At 38.7% G+C, this 23,050-nt stretch overlaps 2 protein-coding genes across 6 annotated transcripts in view; both read left to right on the top strand.

The window, feature by feature from the left end:
• LOC109560537 (UDP-glucuronosyltransferase 2C1-like) overlaps positions 1–17,614 on the top strand; it is a 39,562-nt gene extending 21,948 nt beyond the window's left edge. The window contains exons 6-7 of one of the 3 annotated variants that reach the window (XR_011567213.1): positions 1,560–1,891; positions 16,872–17,007. Coding sequence is in view for 2 of the 3 variants with exons in the window: in XM_070791551.1 (XP_070647652.1) it covers positions 16,872–17,151 (280 nt within the window). In the remaining variant the exon portion in view is untranslated. Of the gene's footprint in view, positions 1–1,559; positions 1,892–3,803; positions 3,887–16,871 lie in introns of all 3 variants that reach the window. The other 2 variants (XM_070791552.1, XM_070791551.1) reach the window with 2 other exon arrangements.
• A 2,647-nt stretch (positions 17,615–20,261) lies between these two features.
• LOC109560535 (UDP-glucuronosyltransferase 2C1-like) overlaps positions 20,262–23,050 on the top strand; it is a 33,309-nt gene continuing 30,520 nt past the window's right edge. For 2 of the 3 annotated variants that reach the window (XM_070791553.1, XM_019962855.2), the window contains exon 1: positions 20,263–21,081. In XM_070791553.1, the coding sequence (XP_070647654.1) occupies positions 20,361–21,081 (721 nt within the window). In that variant the 5' untranslated portion in view covers positions 20,263–20,360. Of the gene's footprint in view, positions 21,082–23,050 lie in introns of all 3 variants that reach the window. The other variant, XM_019962856.2, reaches the window with a different exon arrangement.

The raw sequence follows: 23,050 nt of genomic DNA, 5'->3' as shown, positions 1-23,050 counted from the left end.
CACACCTAATATCAAATAAGATTATTTTATACTTCCTAAATTTTGTGAAGGTATATTGTCACCTACCACTACTTGGTGATAAATTATAATCTCAAAGAATTACTACATTTATTTAAAGAAAATGATATATTGTTAAAAATATATGAATTTTTAAATTAACAATGGTACTTATTATTTTTAAAAAAATTCCAGATATTGCCACTATAAAGAATTTAGGGAATACAATAAAATCATAAAAATAAAACTGAAAAACCACTCAGCTTTCCTCATGTCAGTTCAGTTCAGTTCAGTCGCTCAGTCATGTTTGACTCTTTGCAACCCATGGACTGCAGCACACCAGGCTTCCCTGTCCAACATCAACTCTCGGAGCTTGTTCAAACTCATGTCCACTGAGTCAGTGATGCCATCCTCTATTGTCCCCTTCTCCTCAACCTTCAATTTTTCCCAGCATCAGGATCTTTTCCAATGAGTCAGTTCTCCGCATCAGGTGACCAAAGTATTGGAGTTTCAGCTTCACCATCAGTCTTTCCAATGAATATTCAGGACTGATTTCCTTTAGAATGGATTGGTTGGATTTCCTTGCATTCCAAGGGACTCTCAAGAGTCTTCTCAAACACCACAGTTAAAAACATCAATTCCTCAGTGCTCATCTTTCTTTATAATCCAACTCTCACATCCATACATGACCACTGGAAAAACCATAGCCTTGACTAGACGGACCTTTGTTGACAAAGTGATGTCTCTGCTTTTTAATTGCTGTCTAGGTTGGTCATAGCTTTTCTTCCAAGGAACAAGTGTCTTAACTTCATGGCTGCAGTCACAATCTGCGTAGTTATAAACATTACCAGTTTAGAAATTTACTTCTGCTAATTTATAAGTAGGAGGAAGATCCCAGCCTCCTCATTTCCTGACAGAGAATAAAAACTGGACACTATCCATGAGCAAAATTATCTCTGGGAGTGTCCTAAAGGCCATGTAAGAAATTTTAGCAACACAGTAGAACAAAAAATCTGAGATAAATCACACAAGACCAGAATGATGGCAGCTTTATTTTACCAGCATCATCCCCAAGCCAGCATTACTCATCACCAAGAGAGAACTTTCAGCTAGAAAGAGTTCCTTGGCAGAGAAAGAAGAATGGATTGAATGACCAATATCTAAGTCCTTCTGGGGGCATAGAAATTGAAAAACAAATTCTAAATTTGTGTAAAGTCACAAGAGATCTCAAACAACCAAAGCAGTCCCAAGAAATAATGACATTGGAGACATCCAACTTGTTATTTAAAACTATACTACAAAGTTATAGCAATTTTAAAAAGATGATATTGTCATAAAAATAGACCAATGGACAGGATTGAGAGCCCTGATACAAACCCTTATATATAAAGTTGAATAATATTTGAGAAAAAGTGAAGAATAACTCAATAGGAAAAGTGTTATCTCTTCAATAAGTAGTACTAGGGAAACTAAATAATCATATGCAGGAGAATAAAACTTGGACCCTTATATTACATTACTTCCCTCATAGCTCAGTTGGTAAAGATCTGTTTTCAATGCAGGAGACCAAGGTTCAATTCTGGGGTCAGGAAGAACTCCTGGAGAAGGAATTAGCAACCCACTCCAGTATTCTTTCCTGGAGAATCCCGTCTACAGAGGAGCCTGGTTGGATACTGTCCATGATGTCACAAGAGACAGACACGACTTAGAGACTAAACCACCGCATTGCATTACTTACAAAACTTGACTAGAAATGGACTACAGACTTGAAGATAAGACCTGAAGCCATAAATGTCTTATTATAAAACTGGAGGAAAAGTTTCTTGACAAGGGTATTGGCAAGAAATGTTGGGATATGATACCAACAATACAAGGAACCAATGCAAAACAAAAGGTGGGGCTTTATCAAGCTCAAAAGCTTCTACACAGAAAAGTAAATGATTTACAAAATGAAGGTCAATGTACAAAATTGGAGAATATTTTGAAAATTACACATCTGATATAGACTGATATACAAAAGATATAAGTAACACATATTACTCAAGAGCAATTTTTTTTTTAAATGAATGGAGTTACTGAATACATATTTGCCCAAAGAAGACAGGTCAACAGGTACTTGAAAAGGGGATTGATGTTACTAAGCATCATGAAATGCAAATCAAAATCCCACCTCACACCTATTAGAATTGTTGTTGATGTTGTTCAGTCACTAAGTTGTGTCTGATGCTGTGACCCATTGACTACAGCATGACAAGCTCCTCCATTCTCCACTGTCTCCTAGAGTGTGAAGTGCGATGCTGTCTAACCATCTCATCCTCTGCTGCCCCCTTCTCATTTTCCCTTCAATCTGCTCCAGCATCAGGTTTTTTGCAGTGAGTCAGTTCTTCACATGAGATGGCCAAAGTATTGGAGTTTCAGCTTTAGCATCACTCCTTCCAGGAATAGTTGGAGTTGATTTCCTTCAGGATTGATTGATTTGACCTCCTTGCTCTCCAAGGGACTCTCAAGAGTCTTCTTCAACACCACAATCAGAAAGCATAAAATCTTTGGTGCTCAGCCTTCTTTATGGTTCAGTGGTAAAGAAACCAGTTGCTGATGCAGTTGTTGTGGGATATGTAGGTTCGATTCCTGAGTCAGGAGATCCCATGGTATTTTTCAGTCCCTCAGTTGTGTCCAGCTCTGCGACCCCATGGGCTGTAGCAGGCCAGACTTTTCTGCCTGCCACACCATCTCCCGAGCTTGCTCAAATTCATGTCATCGAGACAGTGATGCCATCTAAGCATCTAATCCTCTTCGTCCCCTTCTCCTCCTGCCTTCAATCTTTCCCATAATCAGGGTCTTTTCTAATGAGTCAGCACTTCACATCAGATGGCCAAAATATTGGAGCTTCAGCTTCAGCATCAGTCCTTCCAGTGAATATTCAGGGTTGATTTCCTTCAGGATTGACCAGTTTGATCTCCTTGCAGACCAAGGGACTCCCAAAAGCCTTGTCCAACACCACAGTGAAAAAGCAATTCTTTGACTCTCAGCCTTCTTTATGGTCCAACTCTCACATCCATACCTGACTGCTGGGAAAAGCCATAGTTTGACTATATAGACTTTGTCAGCAAAGTAATTTCTATGCTTTTTAATACACGCTCTAGGTTTGTCATAGCTTTTCTTCCAGGACCAAGATTCTTCTAATTTCATGGCTGCACTCATCATCCACTGTGATTTTGGTGTCCAAGAAAATAAAGTCTGTCACTGTTTCCCCATCGATTTGCCATGAAGTGACGGGACTAGATGGCACGATCTTCATTTTTCAAATGTTGAGCTTTAAGCCAGCTTTTTCTCTCTCCTCTTTCACCTTCATCAATAGACTATTTCCTCTTTGCTTTCTGCCATTCTGGTGGTGTCATCTGCATATCTAAGGTTATAGATATTTCTCCTGGAAATCTTGATTCCAGCTTGTTCTTCATCCAGCTCAGCATTTTGCATTATGTACTATGCATACAAGTTAAATAAGCAGATTTACAATATACATCCTTGAAGTACTCTTTTCCCAGTTTGGAACCAGTCCATTTTTCCATGTCTGGTTCTTACTGTTGTTTTTTGACCTGCATATAGGTTTTGCAGGAGGCAGGTAGGTGGTCTGGTACTCCCATCTCTTGAAGAATTTTCCATAGTTTGATTTGATCCACACAGTCAAAGGCTTTAGTGTAATCAATGAAGCAGAAGTAAATTTTTTCTGGAATTCTCTTGTTTTTCTAGCATCCAATGGATGTTGGCAATTTCATCTCTCATTCTTCTTCCTTTTTAAAATCCAGCTTGAACATCTGGAAAATCTCAATTTATATACCATTGAAGCCAAGCTTGGAGAACTTTGAGCATTACTTTGCTAGTGTGTGAGGTGAGTACAATTGTGCAGTAGTTTGCACATTCTTTGGCAGCCTTTCTTTGGGATTGGAATGAAAACTGACCTTTTCCAGTCCTGTGGCCACTGCTGAGTTTTCCAAATTTGCTGGCATATTGAGTGCAACACCTTTACAGCATCATCTTTTAGGTTTTGAAGTAACTCAACTGGAATTCCATCACCTCCACTAGCTTTGTTCATAGTGATGCTTCCTAAGGCCCACTTGACTTCACACTCCACGATGTCTGGCTCTAGGAGAGTGATCAAACCATGGTGTAGGAAATGGGAACCCATTTCAGCGTTCTTGTTTGGAAAATCTTCCCCTGGTTTAGAAAATGGCAACCCACTCTAGTATTCTTGTTTGGAAAATCCCATGTATGGAGGAGCCCGGACTACTTTAATCTGTGGAGTCTGAAAGAGCAGGACACAACTGAGCATGCATGTATGAAATAACATTCAAACATGATTACTGCAGAACTATATCTTTGACTATACGGACTATTGTCAGCAAACTGATATCCTTGCTTTTTAATGTGCTGTTTAGGTTTATCATAGTTTTCCTTGCAATGAACAAGTGTCTTTTAATTTCATGGCAGCAGTCACAATCTGCAGTGATTTTGGAGCCTAAGAAAACAAAATCTATCACTGCTTCCAATTTTTCCCCTTCTATTTGCCTTGGAGTGATGGGACTATATACCATGGTCTTAGTTTTTTTAATGAGTTTCAAGCCAGCTTGGAACTTTCAGAATGGTCATCATTAAAAGACATGATCTAAGAGGTGAGGAGTAGCTCCTCTCTGCCCTCCTTTGCCTGTGCAGCTGCTCCTTGGCCGCCTCCCCTGACCTTGGGCGTGGGGTAGCTCCTCTCTGCAACCACCCCTGACCTCGGATGTGGGGTAGCTCCTCTCGGCCATGCTTCTGCGAGGTCTGTCTCAGCCGGCGCACTTCTGCATTGGAAAGAAATGCAAAAAAGCAAAATGGCTGTCTGAGGAGGCCATACAAATAGCTGTGGAAAGAAGAGAAGCAAAAAGCAAAGGAGAAAAGGAAAGATATAAGTATCTGAATGCAGAGTTCCAAAGAATAGCAAGGAGAGATAAGAAAGCCTTCCTCAGCGATCAATGCAAAGAAATAGAGGAAAACAGAGTGGAAAAGCCTAGAGATCTCTTCAATAAAATTAGAGATACCAAGGGAACATTTCATGCAAAGATGGGCTCAATAAAGGGTAGAAATGGTATGGACCTAACAGAAGCAGAAGATATTAAGAACAGGTGGCAAGAATACACAGAAGAGCTGTACAAAAAAAAGAGCTTTATGACCCAGATAATCACGATGGTGTGATCACTCACCTAGAGCCAGACATCCTGGAATGTGAAGTCAAGTAGGTCTTGGAAAATATCACTATGAACAAAGCTAATGGAGGTGATGGAATTCCTGTTGAGCTATTTCAAATCCTGAAAGATGATGCTGTGAAAGTGCCACACTCAATATGCCAGCAAATTTGGAAAACTCAGCAGTGGCCACAGGACTGGAAAAGGTCAGTTTTCATTCCAATCCCAAAGAAAGCCAATGCCAAAGAATGCTCAAACTATCGCACAGTTGCACTCATCTCACATGCCAGTAAAGTAATGCTCAAAATTGTCCAACTAGGCTTCAGCAGTATGTGAACCGTGAACTTCCAGATGTTCAAGCTAGTTTTAGAAAAGGCAGAGGAACCAGAGATCAAATTGCCAACATGCACTGTATCATGGAAAAAGCAAAAGAGTTCCAGAGAAACGTCTATTTCTGCTTTATTGACTATGTTAAAGCCTTTGACTGTGTGGACCACAATAAACTGTGGAAAAGTCTGAAAGAGATGGGAATACCAGACCACCTGACCTGCCTCTTAAGAAACCTATATGCAGGTCAGGAAGCAACAGTTAGAACTGGACATGGAACAACAGACTGGTTCCAAATAGGAAAAGGAGTACGTCAAGGCTGTATATTGTCACCCTGTTTATGTAACTTCTATGCAGAGTACATCATGAGAAACGCTGGGCTGGAAGACGAACAAGCTGGAATCAAGATTGCCAGGAGAAGTATCAATAACCTCAGATATGCAGATGACACCACCCTTATGGCAGAAAGTGAAGAGGAACTAAAAAGCCTCTTGATGAAAGTGAAAGTGGAGAGTGAAAAAGTTGGCTTAAAGCTCAACATTCAGAAAACGAAGATCATGGCATCTGGTCCCATCACTTCATGGGAAATAGATGGGGAAACAGTGGAAACAGTGGCTGATTTTATTTTTTTGTGCTTCAAAATCACTGCAGATGGTGATTGCAGCCATGAAATTAAAAGACGCTTACTCCTTGGAAGGAAAGTTATGACCAACCTAGATAGCATAATATTACTTTGCCAACAAAGGTCCATCTAGTCAAGGCTATGGTTTTTCCTGTGGTCATGTATGGATGTGAAAGTTGGACTGTGAAGAAAGCTGAGCTCAGAAGAATTGATGCTTTTGAACTGTGATGTTGGAGAAGACTCTTGAGAGTCCCTGGGAGTGCAAGGAGATCCAACCAGTCTGTCCTAAAGGAGATCAGTCCTGGGTGTTCATTGGAAGGAGTGAGGCTCAAGCTGAAACTCCAATACTTTGGCCACCTCATGTGAAGAGTTGACTCATTGGAAAAGACTCTGATGCTGGGAAGGATTGGGGACAGGAGGAGAAGGGGACGTCAGAGGATGACATGGATGCATGGCATCACTGACTCAATGGACATGAGTTTGAGTGAACTCTGAGAGTTGGTGATGGACAGGGAGGCCTGGTGTGCTGTGATACATGGGGTCACAAAGAGTCGGACACGACTGAGTGACTGAACTGAACTGAACTGAAATAAAGAGGTGAGGATTTAGAAAAAGAAAAATTCCACTGCACTCCAGGTGAGAATGTAAATTGGTGCAGCCACTGTGGAAAACGGTATGGAAGCTTTTCAAAAGATCACCAGTAGAACTACACCACTATCCAGTGATCTCTCTTTCTGCTATATATCTAAAGAAATGAACACAGAATATGGATGAGACATCTTCAGTTCAGTTCAGTTCAGTCGCTCAGTCATATGAGACTCTTTGCAACCTCATGGAGTGCAGTACAGCAAGCCTCTTTGTCCACTGCCAACTCTTGGAGTTTACTCAAACTCAAGTCCATTGAGTCGGTGATGCCATGCAGCCATCTCATCCTCTGTCGTCCCCTTCTCCTCCTACCTAAATCTTGCCCAGCATCAAGGTCTTTTCCAGTGAGTTAGTTCTTTGTATCAGGTGGCCAAAGTAATGGAGTTTCAGCATCAGCATCAGTCCTTCCAATGAATATTCAGGACTGATTTCCTTTAGGATGGACTGGTTGGATCTCCGTGCAGAACAAGGGACTCTCAAGAGTCTTCTCCAACACCACAACTCAAAAGCATCAATTCTTCCATGTGAAGCTTTCTTTATAGTTCAACTCTCACATCCACACATGACTACTAGAAAAATCATAGCTTTGACTGGATGGACTTCGTTGGCAAAGTAATGTCTCTGCTTTTTAATATGCTGTCTGGGTTGGTCACAACTTTTCTTCCAAGGCACAAGCGTCTTTTAATTTCATGGCTGCAATCACCATCTGTGGTGATTTTGGATTCCCAAAAAATAGTCTGTCACTGTTTCCACTGTTTCCCCATCTATTTGCCACGAAGTGATGGGACTGGATGCCATGATGTTAGTTTTCTGAATGTTGAGCTTTAAGCAAACTTTTTCACTCTCAAGTTTCACTTTCATCAAGATGCTCTTTAGTTCTTCACTTTCTGCCAAAAGGTTGGTGTCATCTACATATCTGAGGTTATTGATATTTCTCCTGGCAATCTTGATTCCAGCTGTGCTTCATCCAGCCCAGCATTTCTCATGATGTACTGAGCATATAAGTTAAATTAAATAAGGATGACAATATACAGCCTGACATACTCCTTTCCCCATTTGGAACCAGTTTGTTGTTTCATGTCCAGTTCTAACCATTGCTTCCTGACCTGCATACAGATTTCTAAAGAGGTTAGATGGTCTGTTTTTCCCATATCTTTAAGAATTTCCAGAGTTTTTTGTAGTCCACACAGTCAAAGGCTTTGGCATAGTCAATAAAAGAGAAGTAGGTGATTTTCTGGAACTCTCTTGCTTTTTCGATGATCAAACAGATGCTGGCAATTTGATAGCTTCACCCTAGTGCTAATTGCTGTATTATTCACAAAAGTCAAGGTATGAATTAAAACTTAGTGTCTTTAAATGAATGAATAGATAAAGAAAATGTGGTGTATGGATGTGAAGGAATATTATTTAACAAAAAAGACAAAAGAAATACTTCCACATTTGAAAACTTGTTATTGTGCTAGGTGAAGTAAGTCAGTGAATGACAAATATTATTTAGCATCACGTATACATGCAGCCTAATAATTCAAACTCATAGAAGTAGAGAGTAGACTGGTGTTTTCCAGGGTTTAGGAGTTGAAAGAGTAGAGAGACAAGCTTTGAGTAATAGGGAACAGGCTTTGAGTAATAAAATAAATAAGTTCTTGGGAACATTGTACAACATGGTAGTTAGCTGTGATCATAGACAAATAAATAAATTCTCAATAATGAAGGATTACATTATGTAACTCTGTTTCACATAAATAAAACAAATATATTCTTTGGAAAAAAGAAACTATATTAAAATTAAAATATTTCCCAGTGTTGGACAAATGTTACTATATGTCAGATAAATTCTTACTAGAAATTTTCTGTAAATCTATAAACATGCATTGACATTAGAGATTAAAATTATTATATAAACATTTAAATTTTTTAAATATTGAATGACTTTTCACTATGAAGTCACTTACCAGTGTCTCTCTTTTATGTTTAACGTTTTTTTAATTGGAGATAACCGATTTAAAATGTTACATTAGTTTCTACCATGCAACAACGTTTTGTTGTTAAGTCACTCAGTTGTGTCCGACTCTGCAATCCCATGGACTGCACCACACCAGGCATCCCCATCCTAAACTATTTCCAGGCCTTTGGTCTCATGTTCATTGAATCAGTGACACCCTCCAACCATCTCATCCACTGTTGCCCCCTTCTCCTCCTGCCTTCAGTCTTTCTCAGAATCTGAGTCTTTTCAGACAAGTTGGCTCCTCCATCAGGTGGCCAAAGTACTGGAACTTCAGCTTCTGCATCAATACTTCTAATGAATATTCAGGATTGACTTCCTTTAGGATTGACTGGTTTGATTTCCTTGCAGTTCAAGGGAATTTCAAGAGTCTTCTCCAATGCCACAGATGAAAAGCTTAATTTTTTCAGTGCTCAGCCTTCTTTATGGTCCACCTCTCACATCTGTATATGATTACTGGAAAAAAATTTAGCTTTGACTAGTTGGACCTTTGTTGGCAAAGTGATGTCTCTGATTTTTAATATGCTACCTAATTCTGTCATAGATTTTCTTCCAAAGAGCAATCGTCTTTTAATTTCATGGCTGCAGTCATATCCACAGTGATTTTGGAGCTCCCCAAAATAAAGTCGGTCACTCTTTCCATTGTTTCCCCAACTATTTGCCATGGTCCTTCTAGTGAAGTTTCATGTATGGATGGAAGAGTTGGACCATAAAGAGAGCTGAGAACTGAAGATTTGATGCTTTTGAATGTGGAGTTGCAGAAGACTGGTGAGAGTCACTTGGACTACAAAGAGATCAAAGCAGTCAGTCCTAAGGGAAATTAGTCCTGAATTTTCATTGGAATGACTGATGCTGAAGCTAAAGCTCCAATACTTTGGCCACCTGTTCCTCAGAGTCACATCACTTTTATTTAGTGTCTTGGCATGCATAAAGTATTTGTTGTGCCATTATAAAATCAGCCTCCTGTGTCCCTGGTCACATCTCTCATTTTATTGATTACTTTGAACTATCTTTGTTATGTTCTTGTACAAGGAATATCCCCAGCTGGAGGTCTTAGACCCAAATATGCCTTGGGAAAACATCTTGGTGTATGCACAAGCAGCGTTCTGAACTTGTGCCAACCTGCATTCCCAGGTCCACATTATGTTTCTACTTAGTTTAGGCCATGACGATCCCAACTAATAAACTGATGTACTTTTGTTTAGATTATGGTATTGCTATATTTTGCTTTTATTCTTTTCCCATGGTGTGTTTCTTATGGCTTAGCCAGACCAACAGGCAGCTGATTGTTAATCCCTTCAAGAGCAGAAGCGGAAGACAGAGGAAGAGATGATTGGATGAATTCACAGACATGATGGACATGAGTTTGAGCAAGTTGTGGGATATGACGATAGACAGGGAAGCCTGGCACACTGCAGTCCATGGGGTTGCAGAGTCAGACACAACTGAGCTACTGAACTGAACTGATGAGACTGGATGCCATGATCTTCGCTTGTTGAATGTTGAGTTTGAAGCCAGCTATCTCACTCTCCTCCTTCATCTTCATCAAGATGATCTTTAGTTCCTCTTTGCTTTCTGCCATAAGACTGGTGTCATCTGCATACCTGAGGTTTTTGCTATTTCTCCTAGCACTCTTGATTCCACCTTGAGCTTCATCCAGCCTGGCATTTCTCATGAGGTACTCTGCATGCAAGTTAAATAAGCAGGGTTACAATATACAGGTTTGACATATTCCTTTCCCAGTTTAAAACCAGTCTGTTGTTCCATGTCTTGTTCTAACTGTTGCTTCATACAGGTTTTGCAGGAGGCAGGTATGGTGACCTGGTATTTCCATCTCTTTAAGAATTTTCCACAGTTTCTTGTGATTCACACAATAAAGTCTTTAATGTAGTCAATGAAGCAGAAATTGATGTTTTTCTGGAATTCCCTTGCTCTTTCTATGATCCAGCAGATGTTGGCAATTTGATCTCTGATTCCTCTGCCTTTTCTAAATTCACTTTGAGCATCTGGAAGTTCTCAGTTCACAAACTGTTGAAGCCAAGCTTGGAGAATTTTGAGCATTACTTTGGTAGAATGTGAGATGAGAACAATTCTGCAGTAGTTTGAACATTCTTTGGCATTTTATTTCTTTGGGATTGGAATGAAAACTGACCTTTTCTAGTCCTGTGACCACTGGTGAGTTTTCCAAGTTTGCTGGCATATTAAGTGCATAACTTTAATAGTATCATCTTTTGTGCTATGCTTAGTCACTCAAATTGTCTGACTCTTTGTGACTCCAATGACTGTAGCATGCCAGCCTCCTTGGGATTAGAAATAGCTCAGCTGGAATTTCATCACCTCCACTAGCTCTGTTCATAGTAATGCTTCCTAAGACACATTTGACTTTGCACTCCAGGATTTCTGACTCTAGATGAGTGTTCACACCATCGTGGCTATCTGGTTCATTAAGATCTTTTTTGTCTAAACTTTTGTGTATTCTTGCCACCTCCTCTTAATACCGTTTGCTTCTGTTCAGATCAGATCAGATCAGTCACTCAGTCGTGTCTGACTCTTTGTGATCCCATGAATAGCAGCATGCCAGGCCTCCCTGTCCATCACCAACTCCCGGAGTTCACTCAGACTCATGTCCATCGAGTCAGTGATGCCATCCAGCCATCTCATCCTCTGTCGTCCCCTTCTCCTCCTGCCCCCAATCCCTCCCAGCATCAGAGTCTTTTCCAATGAGTCAACTCTTCGCATGAGGTGGCCAAAGTACTGGAGTTTCAGCTTTAGCATCATTCCTTCCAAAGAAATCCCAGGGCTGATCTCCTTCAGAATGGTCTGATTGGATCTCCTTGCAGTCCAAGGGACTCTCAAGAGTCTTCTCTTAGGTTCCTACAATTTCTGCCTTTATTTTGCTCATATTTGCATGAAATGTTTCCTTGGTACTCTAATTTTCTTGAAGAGATCTCTAGTCTTTACCATTCTATTGTTTTCTTCTATCTTTGCATTGATCACTTAGGAAAGCTATCTTATCTCTCCTTGTTATTCTTTGAAACTCTGCATTCAGATGGATATATTTTTTCTTTTCTCCATTGTCTTTCACTTCTCTTCTTTTCTCAGCTATTTGTAAGGCCCCTCAGACTACCATTTTGCTTGTTTGCATTTCTATTTCCTGGGGATGGTTTTAATCATGGCCTCCTGTACCATATTATGAATTTCTGTCCATAGTTCTTCAGGCACTTGGTCTATCAGATCTAAACCCTTGACTCTAATTGTCACTTCCTCTGTATAATCATCAAAAGGGATTTGATTTAGGTCATACCTGAATTGTCTAGTGGTTTTCCCTACTCTCTTCAATTTAAGTCTGAATTTGCCAATAAGAAGTTTTAGATATGAGCCACAGTCAGCTCCCAGTCTTGTTTTTTGCTGACTGTATAGAGCTTCTCCATCTTTGGCTGCAAAGAATTTAATCAATCTGACTTTAGTATTGACCATCTGGTAATGTCCATGTGTAAAGTCATCTTGTGTTGTTGGAAGAGGGTGTTTGCCATGACCAGTGTGTATTCTCTTGGCAAAACTCTATTAGTCTTTGCCCTGCTTCATTTTGTACTCCAAGGCCAACTTTGCCTGTTACTTTTGGTATCTTGCCTTCCTTCTTTTGCGTGCTGGTCCCTTATGGTAAAAAGGACATCTTTTGTTTGGTGTTAGTTCTAGAAAGTCTTGTAGGTCATCAAATTCAGCTTCTTTGGCATCATTGGTTGGGGCATATACTTGGATTATTGTGATTTTGAATGATTTGCCTTGAAACCAACAGAGATGTTTCTGTCATTTTTGAGATTGCACCCAAGTTTTGCTTTTTGAACTCTTTTGTTGACTATGAGGGCTACTGTATTTCTCTAAGTGATTCTTTCCCACAGTAGTAGATGTAATGGTCAGTTAAATTAAATTCATCTATTGCGGTCCATTTTAGTCCACTGATTCCTAAAATGTCAGTGTCACGCTTGCCATCTCCTGTTTGATCTCTTCCAATTTACCTTGATTCGTAGGCCTAACATTCCAGGTTCCTATGCAATATTGTTCATTACAGCATTGGACTTTACTTTCACCACCAGTTCAGGTAAGTTCAGTTGCTCAGTCATGTCCGACTCTGTGAATCGCAGCACGCAAGGCCCCCCTCTGCATCACCAACTTCCTGAGTCCACCCAATCCCATGTCCATTGAGTCAGTGATGCCATCCAACCATCTCATCCTCTGACGTCCCCTTCTCCTCCTGCCCCCAATCTCTCCCAGCATCAGAGTCTTTTCCAACGAGTCAACTTTTCGCATGAGGTGGCCAAAGTACTGGAGTTTCAGCTTTAGCATCATTCCTTCCAAAGAACACCCACGACCAATCTCCTTTAGAATGGACTGGTTGTATCTCCTTGCATTCCCAGGGACTCTCAAGAGTCTTCTCCAACACCACAGTTCAAAAGCATCAATTCTTTGGCACTCAGCTTTCCTCACAGTCCAACTCTCACATCCATACATGACCATAGGAAAAACCATAGCCTTGACTGCTGCTGCTAAGTTGCTTCAGTGGTGTCCGACTCTGTGCGACCCCATAGAGGGCAGCCCACCAGGCTCCCCCATCCCTTGGATTCTCCAGGCAAGAACACTGGAGTGGGTTGCCATTTCCTTCTCCAATGCATCAAAGTGAAAAGTGAAAGTGAAGTCACTCAGTCATGTCCGACTCCTAGCGACCCCATGGACTGCAGCCCATCAGGCCCCTGATGGGATTTTCCAGGCAAGAGTACTGGAGTGGGTTGCCATTGCCTTCTCCATAGCCTTGACTAGATGGACCTTTGTTGGCAAAGTAATGTCTCTGCTTTTGAATATGCTATCTAGGTTGGTCATAACTTTCCTTCCAAGGAGTAAGCGTCTTTTAATTTCATGGCTGCAATCACCATCTGCAGTGATTTTGGAGCCCAGAAAAATAAAGTCTGCCACTGTTTCCACTGTTTTCCCATCTATTTCCCATAAAGTGATGGGACCAGATGCCATGATCGTCATTTTCTGAATGTTGAGTTTTAAGCCAACTTTTTCAGTCTCCTCTTTCACTTTCATCAAGAGGTTCTTTAGTTCTTCACTTTCTGCCATAAGGGTGGTGTCATCTGCATATCTGAGGTTATTGGTATTTTTCCTGGCGATCTTGACTCCAGCTTGTGCTTCTTCCAGCCCAGTGTTTCTCATGATGTACTCTGCATATAAGTTAAATAAGTAGGGTGACAATATACAGCCTTGACGTACTCCCTTTCAACACCAGAGATATCCACAAATAGCTGTCATTTTCACTATGGGTCAGCCTCTTCATTCCTTTTGGGGCTGTTTCTCTGACTTCTTCAGTCACATATTGGACACCTACAGACCTGGGGAGGGTTCATCTTTCGGTGTTATATTGTTTTGCCTTTTCATACTGTTTATGGGTTTCTCAAAGCAGAATGCTGAAGTGGTTTGCCATTCCCTTCTCAAGTACAACCTGAATCATGCTAAATATATATATATGCCTGTCTCTGACCTGCATCCCATCCCACCCCTCTCTGTTTTTGTGGCAATCTCTAAGGTGTCCACGTCTTTTTGACCCCATCAACTGTTGCCTGCTAGGCTCCTCTGTTAGTAGGATTTTCCAGTGCAGAATGCTGGAGTGGTTTGCTATTTTTTCCTCCTGAGGATCTCCCTGAACCAGGGATGAAACGTGTGTCTGTGCTTCTCCTGCAGATTCTTTACCACTGTGCCACCTAGGAAGACCCAGAGCACCAGGCTGAGCTGCCTGTGGTATACAGCAACTTCTAACTGCCTGTCTACTTTACACATGATAGTGTATATATGTTAGGACTATTCACTCAATTCATCCAACTGGGTTCTACTCCTGCTGTGTCCACAAATCTGTTCTCTACATCTGTATTTCTATTCCTACCCTACAAATGGGGTTATCAGTACTATTTTTTTTTTTCTAGGTTACAATATTAATATACGATATTCTTTTTTCTCTTTCTGACTTACTTTACTCTTTAAAACAACACCAGGTTCCATCAGTGTCTCTTAACATCACATCTTATTTTTTTTGCTATATTATCAATGCAATGTTATCAAAGATTACAATATACTAATCTTGTCCATGACCACAATTTCCAATATCATTTAGCATTAATTTCATATTTATATGTACTTAATGATGCAGTTTATGTCCTAATAGAGTACATCTATTTATTTTATTGATTTTTTTATCTGATAAATATTATGTTTCTGTATCTGTCTTGGAAATTCTGTCACGATTATTTGTTTTCCTGAGATATATTCAAAAGTACTCTTTCCTTAAATTCCTGTGTATTAGGAAAGGTCTACCTATTTTTTTTTTTTTTTTTAATGAAAGGGCAACAGGGCTTTGTTTATTTTTTTATGGTGTATAGTTCTTTTCCTCAAAACTTTTTACATACTTTCCCATGATTTTCTACAATTTAATGTTCTGCATTCTCTGTCAATGATGATTGCACTTTGGTGTGGGTAAATAACTTCCTCCTTCACAAACCCAAGGAAATCTTGCTTCTAAGTCAGCCATTCAAAGCCTTCAGCCAAATCCTGGTGGGGTCTTCTGTTCCTTGACAGAAGTTAGAAGGGGTAGTGTTCTATGCGTTGCCATCCTTCCATCTCACTACTGCATGTGCAGCCCTCTGTTATTGTTGTTGTTCAGTCACCCAGTTGTGTCTACTCTTTGCAACCCCATGAACTGCAGCATAACGGGGCTCTCTGTTCCTCACCATCCCCCAGAGTTTGCCCAAGTTCATGTTCATTTTCAGTGTTGCCATCCAACCGTCTCATCCTCTGATGCCCTCTTCTCCTTCTATCCTCAATCTTTCCCAGTATCATATACTTTTCCAATGAGTTGTTTGTTATCAGATCACCAAAATACAGGAGCTTCAACTTCAACATCAGTACTTCCAGTGAATATTCAGGATTGATCTCCCTTATGATTGACTGGTTTGATCTCCTTGCTATCCAAGGGACTTTCAGGAGTCTTCTCTAGCACCACAGTTGAAGGCATTAGTTATTTGGCATTTTACCTTAGGAAGATCATAGCCTTGACTATTCAGACCTTTTTTGGCAGAGTAATGTTTCTGGTTTTCAACACACAGCCCTCTTTGCTGCTGCTGCTAAGTCACTTCAGTCGTGTCCGACTCTGTGCGACCCCATAGATGGCAGCCCACCAGGCTCCCCCGTCCCTGGGATTCTCCAGGCAAGAACACTGGAGTGGGTTGCCATTTCCTTCTCCAATGCATGAAAGTGAAAAGTGAACGTGAAGTTGCTCAGTTGTGTCCGACCTTCAGAGACCCCATGCACTGCAGCCTTCCAGGTTCCATCCATGGGATTTTCCAGGCAAGACTACTGGAGTGGGGTGCCATTGCCTTCTCCCAGCCCTCTTTAGCCTGAAGCAAAAATGCCAGCATCTATTCAGTCTCAGGCCCTACTTCTTGCCCAGAGGGTCGCATGAAGCTTTTTTTGCTTTCATCTGACATGTCAGGACCATGAAGATCACAGACTGAAACCATTTCCTGTTACTGCTGAAGTCTTGTTAACACTGACACTCCAGCCCAAACCTGGGGAAGAGTGAAGGAGTGGGGAAAGGGTTCCTCTTTCATAGACCTTCCCCTCCATGCTGCTTCCTGTCACTATCATGTTCCCAATACCACACTCAGCAAGTTAGATCAAAATTCTGTATTCTCAAGCTACACATTCTAATCATCATTCCTAGTTCTGTACTTTCAGAATGCTATTTCCAACTGGAAATTAGTTTCTCTCCCACTTCCCATAATTACTGAGACTATAAAGCATCCAACACATTCAAACTGATGAGCCATCACATCTAGAAATATCTCAAGAGGAAACAAAATTTCCTATGATTTTCATATTCTTGGTGATATCATTTATGACACAATTTATCATATAATTAATTACACAATATATTTTTATAATATATAACTGCTTTAGGTATATCATGTCCTTAACGAACTTTTCAAGTTGCTATTTATTTATTCAATTTTAGCTATAAAGAGAATGCTATGAAGTTATCAAGAATTCACCATGATCAGCCTGTGAAACCCCTGGACCGAGCAGTCTTCTGGGTTGAGTTTGTCATGCGCCACAAAGGAGCCAAGCACCTTCGACCAGCTTTCCATGACCTCAACTGGTTCCAGTACCACTCTTTGGATGTGATTGGCTTCCTGCTAGCTTGCGTGGCAACTGTTGTATTCCTGGTCACTAAATGTTGCCTGTTTTGTTACTGGAAGTTTGATAAGACTGCAAAGAAGAAAAAGAGAGAATAGTTTTTCTTTTTTTTTTTTTTGACAGTTGAACTAGAAACCTTGACAGAGTCTATCTGAATAATCCAGCCACTGATTTGGAAAGATTTCTCTCCTATTCTTCTGTTTTTTTTGTTTTGTTTTGTTTTCTTTTTTTTTGTTTGTTTCTTTTTTGTTGTTGTTGTTGTTCTATTATTAATTTTATTTTATTTTTAAACTTTACATAATTGTATTAGTTTTGCCAAATATCAAAATGAATCCACCACAGGTATACATGTGTTCCCCATCCTGAACCCTCCTCCCTCCTCCCTCCCCATACCATCCCTCTGGGTCGTTGGTGCACTTTTCTATTCTTCAACTTATCATGTTAAAGATCAAAGACTCACTCCAAAAATATGCCACATGATTCAGAATTAAGGTTTAAAATAATCTATTCTTTACAAAGATACAACAGATGAATAAACATATGGAAATTGTTACCATTAAAGACTTAGTGCTTTATTTTATTCATTGCTTTTAGTTCAACCAGTTGAGATGCTGTTTGAGGCCTCAGGAACATAATGATTTATTCTATTTCCATACTGATCAGGTTGAATGTTTCTTAAATATATAACATAATTTAGGGTTCAATAATCAATAATTATTTCATATTCTCTAAAAGAAGTATACAAGAACTAATGCAGAACACACTCTAGACAGAGCTTCTTTGCCAGTAAGGAATATTGAAGTCTGTTAGGGTTTCTACTCTGCTGTAAAGCACATTTTACACCGTCAATTTCCTTCCATATTATTCCACATTAGACTTTGTCCCTTTTGGAATACAAAACATTGTTTTTGTGTGTGTTGGTGGTGTTTCTCATTTGAAGATTATCCTTCATTTGGATATTAATAATGATAGTACTTCATTTGTACTGTAACACTTCTTGGCTTCAGAGAACTAGCTGACTCTTGTATGTTTGCATGGTTATTGGTATGATAGACCAAAGTAAATGACTGGAATTTAATATCCACTCTTTTAAAATAACTTAAGTACAATAAGGCTGTATATTGTCATTCTGTTTATTTAACTGTATGCAGAGTGCATCATGTGAAATGCTGGTCTGGATGAATCACAAGTAGGAATTGAGATTGCTGCAGAAATGTCAACCTCAGGTGATACACAGTTGATACCTCTCTAATGACAGAAAGTAAAAAGGAACTAAATAGCCTTTTGATGAGGGTAAAAGAGGGGAAAGCTGGCTTAAAGCTGAGCATTTAAAAAAAAAAAAAGAAAATCATGGCATCTGGTCCCATCATTTCATGGCAAATAGAAGGTGGAAAAGTGGAAACAGTGCTTTCTTGTCTTCTAAAATCACTGTGGATGGTGACTGTATACATAAAATTAAAAGACACTTGCTCCTCAGAAGAAAAGCTATGAAAAACCTAGTTCAGTTCAGTCGCTCAGTCATGTCCGACTCTTTGTGACCCCATGAAGCTCAGCACGCCAGGCCTCCCTGTCCATCACCAACTCCTGGAGTTCACCCAAACCCATGTTCATTTAGCTGGTGATGTCATCCAACCATCTCATCCTCTGTTGTACCCTTCTCCTCCAACCCTCAATCTTTCCCAGGGTCTTTCCCAATGAAACTCTTTGCATGGAAAGACATACCATAGTCTGGAATTGGAAGAATCAATATTATCAAAATTTCTATAGTATTCAAGGCAATCTGCAGATTCAAAGTAATCCCTACCAAATTACCAATGGAAGTTTTCATAAACTATCACAATTAAAGAAAAAAATTAAGGAGACACAAAAGACCCTGAATGATGAAAGCAATTTTGAGAAAGAAAAAAAGAGATGGAGAAATAAGCTTGCCCAGACAACACTATAAAGCTATAGTCATCAAGACAGTATGGTACTGGCACAAAACAGATATAGATCACTGGAACAGTATAGAAAGTCCAGAAATAAACCCACAGACCTATCATCAATCTCTAACTGTGGATAAAAAACCAGGATCTTCAATAGGTGGTGCTGGGAAAACTGGAAAGATACATGTAAAGGAACGAAAATAGAACACAATTTAACACCATACACAAAAGTTAACTCAAAATGGATTAAAGACCTAAATGTAAGACCAAACACCAAAACATTCTTTGAATAAATCACAATGATATATATTTTTTTGATCCATTTCCAAGAGTATTGGAAATGAAAACAAAACTAACAAGTGGGATCAAATTAAACTCAAAAGCTGTTGCACAACAAAATGGAACATGATCAAAATAGGAAGGCAACCTTTGGAGTGGGAAAAAAAACATTTACAGATGAAGAAATAGACAGGGATTAATCTTCAAAATATTGCAGCAACACAGATAGATGTGGAAGTTATCATACTAAGTGAATAAGGAATACAGAGAAAGATAAGTACCACATTGCTTATATGTGCAAAAAACAAAAAACAAAAAACAAAAAACACAAAAAACAAAAACCTTATTTACAAAACAAAAACAGACTTACACACTAAAAACAAACTTAAGGTTACAGAAGGGATTAGCAGATATAGACCACTATATTTCAAATAGTTAAATCAACAAGAACTTACTATATATATAGCAGAGGAAATTCTGCTCAATATTGTGTAGCAATGTAAATGTGAAAAGAATTTTGAAAAGAGCAGATATATGTACATGTATAACTGAATCACTTTGCTGTACACCTGAAACTAACACATTGTTAATCAACTATAATCCAATATAAAATTAAAAATAAAATAAATCTCCTTGCCTTAACATCTCTTAAAGTGTGCTTATTTCTGGCAATAAGTGATGATCTCTTCTGTACCTAAAATATCTAGAAGAGTTATCAGTAAAAGAAATACTACAGAGATCTTCTTGTTCAAATGAGCACAAAAATAAAACCAGGAAAAACAATCCAAATAATCTAGCCTTAATAGAATATGAAATCACATAATTTTGGGTTTTCAAATATTACTTAGAAATTATTATGGATTTGTGTTTAAGCCTGAGTATATATTTCCTAACTCAATGTATTGTGTTTTATCAAGGTTTTTTTTTTTTTTTTTTTTAAATCACTTCAAAGCAGTTGCTTTCCATTTTAATCCATAATACAAAGTGCACACTTCAAAGTTCAGTCCAACCTACTATAAACTGATAGAGATTGTTAAGGAGAGATCTTTGGATTGTGAGTTTCATGCATTTGGTTTAAGATTTAATTCAAGCAAGAGTTAACCATGAAGACTGTGAAAGGTTTCTGCATCCTTTTCATGCTGCATCTATGTCTCCTTGACTCCGGGAGGACGGGCAAAGTTCTTGTATGGCCTGTGGATTTTAGTCACTGGATTAATTTACAATTTATTCTAGAAGAGCTTCACATTCATGGGCATGAGATAACTGTCCTGGTACCTTCACAAAATCTTCTGATTGATCATACCAAGGTTCCCTATCATGTGGAGATCCTCCAGCTTTCAGTAACTGAAGAAACTTTCATGGAAGAGTTCAATAGCATGCTCTATGAAGAAATTTTTGAACTGCCAAAACTCTCATGGTGGGAAATGCAAATAAAACTGGCAGACTTAGTCAAAAAATTTTTATTAACAAACAAAAGAGTGTGTGACAGTGCTATCACAAACAAGGAGTTACTCAGCAGGCTACAGGCAGCCAAGTTTGATGTCTGTATTGCTGACCCTTTAAGTTTTTGTGGGGAATTGGTGGCTGAACTCCTGAATATTCCATTTATATTCACTTTTCGGTTTTTCTATGGGAATGCCATTGAAAGATTGTGTGCTGGGCTTCCTATGCCTTCTTCATATGTTCCTGGTGTCACATCAAGACTGACAGACAAGATGACTTTTAGACAGAGGCTGGAGAACTGGTTACTGTATACAGTGAGTGACATGATATATTCATATTATATATTTCCAGAATGGGATGAATATTACAGCAAGGTTTTAGGTAAGAATAATATGGATATAATAAATATTCTTATATTCTATAAATATTGTAAACATTTATCTAACTGTATGAAACTTACAAATGGTATTTTAGGGTGACTACACTGTTTTGAATGTAAAAATTAATAACACTCTCTCTCTCTTTTTTTTTTTTGGTTTTGTGTTATATGATTGGATCATAAAATTCCCTCTTCTAGGGGATCTTCCCAACCCACAGATCGAACCCGGGTCTCCTGTATTTCAGATTGATTCTTTACCATCTGAGCCACCAGGGGAACCCTGATATATATCCAAGAAGGAATATTCTCTATATTTAAGTTTAAGTTTTTGGAGTGTCTGGAAAACCCAAATCTGACAGTGTGCTTAATTTCCATAACCTTGGACTACTCTGTGTTCTTGCCTCTCCTGTTTCACAACCTGTTTTCTTCCTGATTAACTTGCTCTTCCTAAGGCTTTATATTTGTGTTTTATGAAGGAATGGTTAATTTATGACAAGGTTTGCAATGTGATGAGCATGAAACTAGAAAATAATGTAGTTTGGTTTCATTTGGTCTTGTTTTCAAAAGTGTAAAAATGAAAGAAGACTTTTTCCTATAGGACCATGTTTCTAGATTTTTACCTCACTTCAGTGTTTTGTTCTTGTTGTTCTATTTAAGGTTAGAGGTCATTAGATGTCAACTAGTGACTTTTGACCCTGAGCATAAATTTTTTCTCTATTTGAACAAGCCCATTTACCCTTTATATTTTGCTTTTGAATAATTTATTTTTTATTATGTTTACATGATTATGGTAAGGAAATTTTGCATAAAAGGCAAATTATCTTATAGAAAGCAGTACATTTCATGTATTATTTAGTTAGATTTTTTAAGGTATTACTAACATGCAGCATTGTATTAGCTTCAGATGGTGACAAAAAATTAGTCAATAGTTAACCTAGAATAGTATGGAAGATTTCATTTGAGCCAATATGAGGATTATAACCCTGGAGAAAATCTGTCAGGAAGCTCTGAGGAATGCTCTGCCCATTAGAAATTAAAGAACTATCATATACGTTTTTGAGGGAAGGGGTTATTCTTGAAAGTGTTATACATCAGAACATTATATTGCCAGTTTATGTAGTCCTAAAAAATGAGTAGTGGGTCATTGTGACCCCTTAAAAGATTAAGGAAAGAATGTTAGCTTATAATGAGTTACCTTGCTGGTGCCAGGATGGAATTTTTTTTTGTAGAGTAAACTTCCCTGTGTCTTCTGAGGGGATCTAGTTAATGTATAATGCAGAAGCACATTGCACACTAAAATAGGGAGTGCCGGGCAGTGGCTCAACTGGTAGAGAAATTTTTATGCAAAATTTTGCTTCCCCAGACTTAAAATAATTTTGTTTCAACACAGGTATACAACAAGATGATTAGATATTTGTACCTATTGTGAAATAATCACCAAATAATATCTATAATATTATAGATATTAATATTATCTCTCCATATTATCTATCACTATTTAATATCTATAAATTATCACTATAATATCTATCACATATTATCTATGTGACATCTATATTATCACATAATATCTATCACATAATATCTATATCGCATAATATCTATCACATATTATAATACCTATCGCATATTAATATTATCTTTCCATAATATCTATCACTATGCATAAATACAGATAATATTTATTTGAGAACTTCTAATTTCTACTTCTGTCATTTTTGAGACTGGACCCAAGTACTCCATTTCACACTCCTTTCTTGACTATAAGGGACCCTCCCATTTCTTCTAAGTGATTCTTGCCCATGGTAGTAGACATAATGGTCAGCTGAATTAAATTCACACATTCCAGTTCATTTTAGTTCACTGATTCCTAAAATCTCTATATTCACTCTTGCTATTGCCTTTTTGATTACTTCCAATTTATGCTGATTCATGGACCGAACATTCCAAGTTCCTGTGCAATATTCTTCT

The sequence above is a fragment of the Bos indicus genome, chromosome 6, assembly GCF_029378745.1.
Source record: "Bos indicus isolate NIAB-ARS_2022 breed Sahiwal x Tharparkar chromosome 6, NIAB-ARS_B.indTharparkar_mat_pri_1.0, whole genome shotgun sequence".
Taxonomy (NCBI): Eukaryota; Metazoa; Chordata; class Mammalia; order Artiodactyla; family Bovidae; genus Bos; species Bos indicus.
This window is presented reverse-complemented; position numbering and strand designations above follow the sequence as displayed.